Below are 8,120 nucleotides of genomic sequence, written 5' to 3' on the forward strand. Positions count from 1 at the left end.
AAAAACAGCCACCCCCTGTACCCACTGTAGCCGTTTGGCACAAGCAAGTGAATTTGCCCTAGAAATGTGACCTGTCTTTTACTAAGATAAAAGAACTTTTAAGTCTGAGAACTCTTTCTGCCTTGCTTGTTGTGTGCTGTATTAGCAGATTCTGGAGTAGGATTAAGTCAGCAGCTTGCCGATTAGATCCTGATTTAGTTGCTTGCTTCACTTTGAGGAGCCTACATTTTTGCTGTAGGTTGAAGAGACCTGGCAAAAAGTGGTGTGTAGATCTTGACCTGCAAATTTCTTAGAGAGGTAGCTGTAACAGCTGATCAAGAATCAGTGTTTTAAATTATCCACTGCATAATAAACATTGTCGTAAACACATACTTGAAGCCACCTAAGGGCTGATGTGAATGGATTCAGCGTTCTCTTACTCAAGTAACAACTACTATCTCAATACCTCTAGTCATTTCTACTTAAATACACTGAAGAAACCTTTAGGTAAAATCTTGACAATACTGAAATTTCTTAAACCTCAGCCTTTTGTCAAAATATAAAGATGTGTACATACTTCATCTGCAAAACCTTGCATTTTAGCAGTGGTTAAGTCAAAATACAAAAAGGAATTAGTGTCTTCTACCTGCAAAGGTCTATCTGTGACAGATGAAAGTGATAGCATGGGGAGAAAAAAAAAAAAGCAACGTTCATTGCTTACAAGAAAATACTCTGAAAGAATTACAGCATTCCCAGGAAAATTTCTGCTTACCAGATCCACGGCTGCTCACTTGAGTTAATTTTTCATCATATTCATCATCGCTATCACAGTTCAAAGGCTGAAAAGCTATTTCTGATTCCATGTCTACTGGATTGGCATCTGTCTCTTGCTCAGCAAAACTCCGCAATGCCACAAGGCGGTGATGTATTGCTGCATACAGGTATCCAGTGTCTTTTGAGCTCGCCTGCAGAACACGAAATGCATACAGTCCAAAGTAACCTAGAAAAACCTATTTTTCACACAGTTGCTGAGAAATTTTCACAAGTAACGGAAGAGCTGTATTTTCTCCTTTTTAATCAAAATCCATTTAAGATTCATACCTAATTTCAGAAAATAAATTTAAATACAAATAATACCAAGTTTCTTTAAGTGGTCTGGGTTATAATATGTAGCTGTTGGTTATTTTCTCTATAGTTACAAGAAACATGAGCTTAAAAATTATTATTTCCCCTGAAGAATGGCTCAGTTTATACAGAGTACTTGATATGCCCAACAATTCCAGAATATGATTCTGGAAGTAATAAAGCACTGAAATGTTAATATATGTATTGCATTTTGGTTTACAGAATAAACAGGATTTTTAAATCCTAACTACAAGAAGTTATTTGTGATTATGAAATTTAAAGATACCATGAATTCTGCTGCCATTGTTGAAGAGAAGATGACCACCGCCAGGAAGGGTATTGAGAACTAGACAAGGCAGCATCTTCCCAGTTCATAAAACCTTTGGGCAGCCATGTCCTATGTACTGTGTTCTGTGTGGTGGTCACATCTCAAGGATATAGCAGAATTAAAGAAAGCAAAAGCAAAGGGCACCAAAAATGATCAATGGTGTGGTATAGCTCCTTATGAAGAGCTGAAGATCTTCAGCCTGAAGAGGAGAATGAGAAGGAGTATAACTAAGGTTTTCAGAATTATAAAAGTGATGGATAAACTGATTATGATACGGCTGTTCATCAGACCACAGGATAAACGCACCAGGGTACGCTTAATGAAAGCAGTAGAAGATCATCGCAAATCAAAGTGCCTCTTCACAGGGTAAAAACTTCTAGAATTCGCTGCCTCAGGAGAGAGTGGGGACAGACGGTATAAACTACAAACAGCGGGCCAAAAACACAGTAATAAACGTTTTTAAAAAAGGAATTAGAAAAATTCAGGGACAATCATTTCGTAAAACAGAGAGCGAAGGAAGCAAACAGGGGTGTATGCTTTCATGTGGCTAATACGACACTACGGACACCGGGGGTCGGTGACTGAACAGGCCACACAAAGCGGCCATGCTTGCTTGTGCTTCCTAAAAGTACTGTATTTGGGCACTGTCAGAGGTGCCAGGGCAGTACTTCTTCTGTTCACATGAAGCAAATCATGTACCAGAGGGTCAATGAATGCATGTAGCCTTCTGTAGCCCAATTCCCCACTTCTGTTCATCATGTGGAGTGATTTCTATCTGTATCACTTGGCAATAGGGAGACATATGTCTTGTTTCGATTGGAATGCCATGTTTCAGTGTGTACAAGTGGAAAAGCTATATGAATTGGGAAGCAGCAGCAGATCAGGGTTGCCTTCTTCACTACCCATACATGCAGCAGCAAACCATTCTTTCCCTGCAGCCACACAGAGAAGAAAGCAATTCAGAGTTGTTCAGGTGTCTCAACTACAAATGCAACTCTCAGTGGACAGATCTGCATTCCCAAGAAAACACTGCTATTCAGGAAACATATGGTCATAAATAAGAAAAAGGCAGCTATTCATTCTGATTATTTCTATCTGTAGCTTTCTGCTTCTCCATTCAAAAGCCGGAGTTCCTCTGTTACTTGAATCTAATATGAATTCCAGCTTCTGCCAAGAGGGGTGGATTCACCTCCATGCATCCTCTGACTCTTCATTTCTACCCTCTCCAGTGTTCCAGTATGGTGACCACAGGTGAATAAAATCAAGCTAAAAACCTGACGTAGCAAAACCCAAAAGTTCTCTGATCTGTGTCACTCATAACTCTACAAATTCCAGTGCCACCAAAAGTGAAGAGGGAGAAACAAGCATGAGGGGAGGGGGCAGGGTCAGCCCTCTGAGCAAACTTGGATGAGTACTACACAACCGACCTAGTGGAGTCTTGTGGACTGCCTCCTGTGTAGCGAGCATCCTATGACTCTTCTCCTTCACTCATGAGAAGCCCTTCGGATAATAACCCTGAACCAAATGTATCAATCATTCATGTGACATGGGAAAAACAAATTTAATTGGCAGTTAAAAATACATGCTGGTGCCTTGGAGGAGTGGGCTCAACTGACTACTAGACCAGCCTGATTTACGTGCCAAAGCTTTGGTGATGCCTTCTGCGTATCTCACACATTGACCGATTTTCCTCCCACACTCAAAGAGTCTCAATGGAAGTTTGGCTGGATACCAGCTATGGGGATGGATACCAGCTATAGGGATGGATACTAGCTATAGGGATGGATACCAGCCCCTTCAGAGACAACTGTAGAAGCAGCATCCTGCAACTCCTGCCACACACACTGTTGTCATGTATCTTGGTTTCCTAATACATATTTTTTTTACTGTCCAGAAGTGCCAGGACAGAATTTAAGGAATGTTTACATTTATATATACTAGAAAAACTGCAGCACATCTGGAAATCTAGGACATTTCTAATTCTCACATGCAGACCAGCTGTGCAGCACAGCTATAGTTAATTCAATCAGTGCTTGAAGTGACAGAGTTACCGTGGTTGCATATAGAGTGCATGGTGCTTTGCCTGTGTATGACATGTGACACTTCCAGGAAGTGATTATTTATTTTTCTTGCCCAGGAGGCTGAACCGTTCACTGAACGCTCTACTGAGGAAACCAGAGACATCCTTAAACTCACATGGATGCTCTCACTTCCAACCTAGGGCATATGTTCTATTTATTTGCAAATAAGTCCACCATATTTCCATCCTCAACTTATCAGCCCTTGCTAGAGAAACCAGGATTCCCAAGACTATTGTCTTCCGTAAGGTGACATTGCAAAATCTGTGTTCTCCTCAGCTGAGACAAGGAGGTTCTACACTGGATGGACTACTGCAAGCGCTGTGTGGAGAACCGTGGCAGAAAGCTGCTGCCTTGTAACAAGTAACTTACGAACATCTAACTACCTGTGTAAGAATCCTTACAGTGTTGCTTCTGTAAGGAGAATTTCCGGCCTATGACTCTGAAATGATATCCATTGCATCAGCAGTATGTGAAACAGGGTCTGGAAAGGTCTGTCCTAAAACCATATCCCATCTTAACACCCTTTTTTTTTTTTATCCCCCAAATACCAAGGCACAACACTTCTAACTCATTTCATAATAAAAGCCCCTTAGCAGCTAAGCTAAGTACAGCCTGACAGAGCATTAAAGACCACTTGCTAAAACCAAAGCCTCAGTCAGTGTTCAGAATCATTGATGAAATGGGGATTTGGGTGGGTTTTCTCTCTTGCTTACCTGAATCAGAAATACTTGAACAGAGTAGTCCTCTTGGTCTGTTGCAGTGAAGCACAGGCTGATCCTGTTTGCTCTTTTTATAACCATCTGATCCCAGAGTCGGGTGTTGAGAATCAGTCTCAAGCTGCCTTGATTTCGCATAACTGAGGTAAGAAGGTTTATATAGTAAGTCACTGGAATCACCTTCATTTTTACTGCAGAAGTTTTCTCTGACACTTGTATATCACTAATATTTTCATTAAATACTCTTTAATTTGGTCTAAAAACTGACAGGGAGATTTACTAAAAATTACTTTACTAATACCAAAATATATTAGTTTCTTTCAATACATCTGGCATACAGAGCAAATGATCTGCTGAAACTGTGCAACACAGTTGTCATAGTTTAATCCCAGGCAGCAACTGAGTACCACATAGCTGCTTACTCACCTCCCCCCCTCTGCAGCTGAGGAGGAGCATCGGAGGAAAAGACAAGGAAACTCATGGGTTAAGATACAAACACACCTCAGCAATAACTAAAACCACTAAACTAAACAACTAAACCAAACAATACTCTTATCAGCACAAATCCAAATCCTCATACAGCTACTGTGAAGAAAGTTAACTCTGTCCCAACTAAAACCAGCACAACAGTACAAAAAAGTGACAGCGCAGTAGAAACAACATTCCAGAAGTGATGGAAACAGTCAGAATGAACAGCCAGACTGATGAATGACCTAAAGATACGCCGCAGTAGAAGTACACAGAACCTAACAGCATATGCTGGTGTGAGTGTACAACCTGAGTGAAAAACGCAGTGCCTCAGTCTGTAATGCAGCCAACTTGATCCAGCAGTGTTAAAAACTCAGCAACCTGACTTAAAACTAGCTACTCAGTTTTAAATGTTCTGAAATAAACTTATTCTGGCCAGCGACAGTACAAGTTATTTAGTGTTCTGTGTATGTGTTACTTCATGATTTAATTCTTACTTAGCCTTGACTGCAACATTCCACATTTATTGGTGGGAGTGTCATTAAGCCTGAGGGATCCTCTGCCTCTTTCAATCCAGGTTAAAGAAAGCTTATTAAATACAAAGAGTTTGCAGTTGATCTGAAAGAGAAATACATGATGGCAATTGTCAGCCAGTGTTAATTTTAATGGTTCTAAAGCTTGTAAGTTTTTATACCTTTTGATATGGCTTTTAATACATCCATATGCATGTATACAAAGATAGATATATAGATATATCACCATTATTACTTATAATGAAATGGCTCCCAGATCTGTGCTAACTTCCTGCTAGTCATCGAAAACATTCAGCATGAATCCTGATTTAATTTTCAATTATTTCACCTTCATTAACTCTTGATCTGTGATACCCACTAACACAGCTGAACTTGCTGCAAGTGTTCTACAATCTGATTCCCTCACTTGCTGGAAACATGCAGCCCAGGGTCCCAGTACCACTGCTGGGACAGTAGTACTCCAAAGACAGTGAAACTTCTATGTTATGACCAGACAGAAGCTTTAATCATTCATGTAACTTTCAATCTTAAGATTTTTTAAATCATACATTATTGCTATTTTCTGAGAAAATAGCAGTTTGAAAATGAAGAATAGCAAGATATGTCCTGCTGATAATTAATATTTTAGATGAACTATAAAACTAATTACTTTGACAACACAATGCTTTTTACAAAAAAAAAGGTTTTTCATTAAAAAAAACTTTAGTCAAATCACTTCTGATTTTGAAGTTTTAGATACTGCTGGTATACTGTGTAGATGCTTATAAAATACTACTGTAGAAGTTCTGAATCAGTCACTTTGTGAAAGGGACTATAAAATGAACAAATATAATATGAAAAAGAAAATATCAACCTATAGAAAAATGGGTTAGCAGAGGCATATGTTTAAGAAGTTGAAGTTCAAAATATGAACTGAAGTTATTTTGAGATTCCTGCGATCTGTCATAGATCCAGATGCTCTTTTCAACAACAAAACTGCTCACCATCAAGGCTTTATGAAATACGCACTTGTAATACATTGTGTTCTGCTTCTTCTCCAGTTATAACTTCAACTTTATCTAACAGAATTCTCTCCACTGGCTTGGAAATACAAGCAGCTGCTGATTCAATTAGTGTTGTATTCCTCAACAGAGCTGTTTCTGTAGCAGGGGAAAAAAACAAACCCAGGAAATCCTTTCTGTACAGGGAATATTTTCAGGACAACAAAACTAGCATATAGCATGGCCTGTGACTTCAGTAATCCCTGTGGTGTCTGATATTATTGAGTGTTATTAATAAGTTTTTGGGCAAAGTAGTAAATAGAAAAGTCTGGAATGCGGCAAAATGTCTCACCTCTTTAGGCTCATTTCGCACCAAACTGGGCTCTCTGCAGTTGCAGAGGTTTACCCCAAGGGACAGCTTGCAGAAACAAACCCTAAATAACTGGAAGTTGATTTTCCAAATTAAGCTGGTCTGTCATAACTGCTGTGCAGATTAATAAATAATGAAAGCCACATGTCCCTATATTCATAATAGTAAACGCATACACAATGAATGTTTGACAGGGACATGAAAGGACAAGTTTTGGAAGGAACAACATTGTTAGAAAATTTTGTATATTTGCATAATCTCCATATGTCTTCCATAGGGTTTAACCATTTGGGTTTTTTTCCAATACGAAGTAAAAGGACATAATACATCCAGTCTTAAAGAGGGGTGCAAAATTTGGCAAGAGGGCTCAAGAGAGGGGCCTACTTGGGACTCCCTCACAGCCTAAGTTTACATGGCTTGCCTAGTAGAAAAGCTCACACCAGACTCACAAATAACCTCTGAAATCCATCTGTATATAAGTTTCAATGTTACAGTTATGATAAAAATATGGCAGAATAATTTATGTGAGCAGTAACAAAACACAAGCAGCCAACAGCTTAAAACTGTAGTTCAAAAATGCCGTCCAAAAGGCATTCACAAAATTCATTGCATCTTTTTTCAAATAATAAATAATAATAATCCATCATACACAATGATCTGTAAAACTCTAACCTTTCCTGAGTAACTCAGACCATTCATTCTGAAGTTAGTCCAGCTCAAATGTCATAACCCAAACTGTACTGCTTTCTGAACACAGATTTTGGCAAATACTGCAAATGTACTAGTGAGTAGACAACTTGAAAATAGATGAAAACTATTGACCAGCACTTATTTGAAATCCTCTACGATGCAGTGAAACATGTCATAATAAACCTAAATGTACCTGTTTGATGAGTAGGTTTACTTGTTTGTGGGCTGACATGAAAAGATTCTATGTACGTGGATGTTGTTTCTTCTTTGTATGAAGCGGCTTCATTGCACGGCTTGGAATGCTTTTCAGGACTCTAGAAATAAATTTTTAAAAAACAGGAAATAAGAATTCCTATTTAAATAAAATGGCTACATTATTCTTATTTAAATAAAATGGCTACATTACTGCATATCAAGCAGAACATTGTATCATTTAATGTATGCCAGGCTGAAGATTAGCAATTGTAATACCTCGAGAGTAAAAACTGGCCCAGATGATACAATTTCAGTCTCTAATTGAAGCAATTTTACTGTCATAAAATCAGTACATCATTCTTTCACCAGGAATGGCACCTTTGTATGGATACTGGACTAAGATTTAAATCCCATGAAAGATTTAGATATTTAAGTACCAGCTAATTTCCAGTTTAAGCACTTAAGACCCAGAAGAATAATTTGAAATTCCCAGACAACACCAGCTTAATATCAGAGGAATTAAAATTTCCACGACCTTCAGTTTTTGCAGATAAAGTTTCTTAGGCATGTCTAAGTGTCCTGGTCCCAGGCAGGGATGAGCTGCTCTCCTAGGGCAGTCTGTAAGATTTTGTTTCATTCCATAATACATCAAGCT

The 8,120-nt window shown here is 38.7% G+C and overlaps 1 protein-coding gene across 1 annotated transcript in view; it reads right to left on the reverse strand.

The window, feature by feature from the left end:
* Positions 1-751: 751 nt before the first annotated feature.
* Positions 752-8,120, reverse strand: part of RANBP3L (RAN binding protein 3-like) — a gene marked incomplete at its 3' end in the record, with an annotated part of 15,960 nt that continues 8,591 nt past the window's right edge. Inside the window, exons 6-10 of the mRNA XM_010151724.1 lie at positions 7,464-7,584; positions 6,239-6,369; positions 5,195-5,315; positions 4,227-4,369; positions 752-944 (exon numbers count right to left, since the gene is read on the reverse strand). Coding sequence (XP_010150026.1) covers positions 752-944; positions 4,227-4,369; positions 5,195-5,315; positions 6,239-6,369; positions 7,464-7,584 — 709 coding nt within the window. The remainder of the gene's footprint in view (positions 945-4,226; positions 4,370-5,194; positions 5,316-6,238; positions 6,370-7,463; positions 7,585-8,120) is intronic.

The sequence above is a fragment of the Eurypyga helias genome, unplaced genomic scaffold, assembly GCF_000690775.1.
Source record: "Eurypyga helias isolate BGI_N326 unplaced genomic scaffold, ASM69077v1 scaffold4465, whole genome shotgun sequence".
Taxonomy (NCBI): Eukaryota; Metazoa; Chordata; class Aves; order Eurypygiformes; family Eurypygidae; genus Eurypyga; species Eurypyga helias.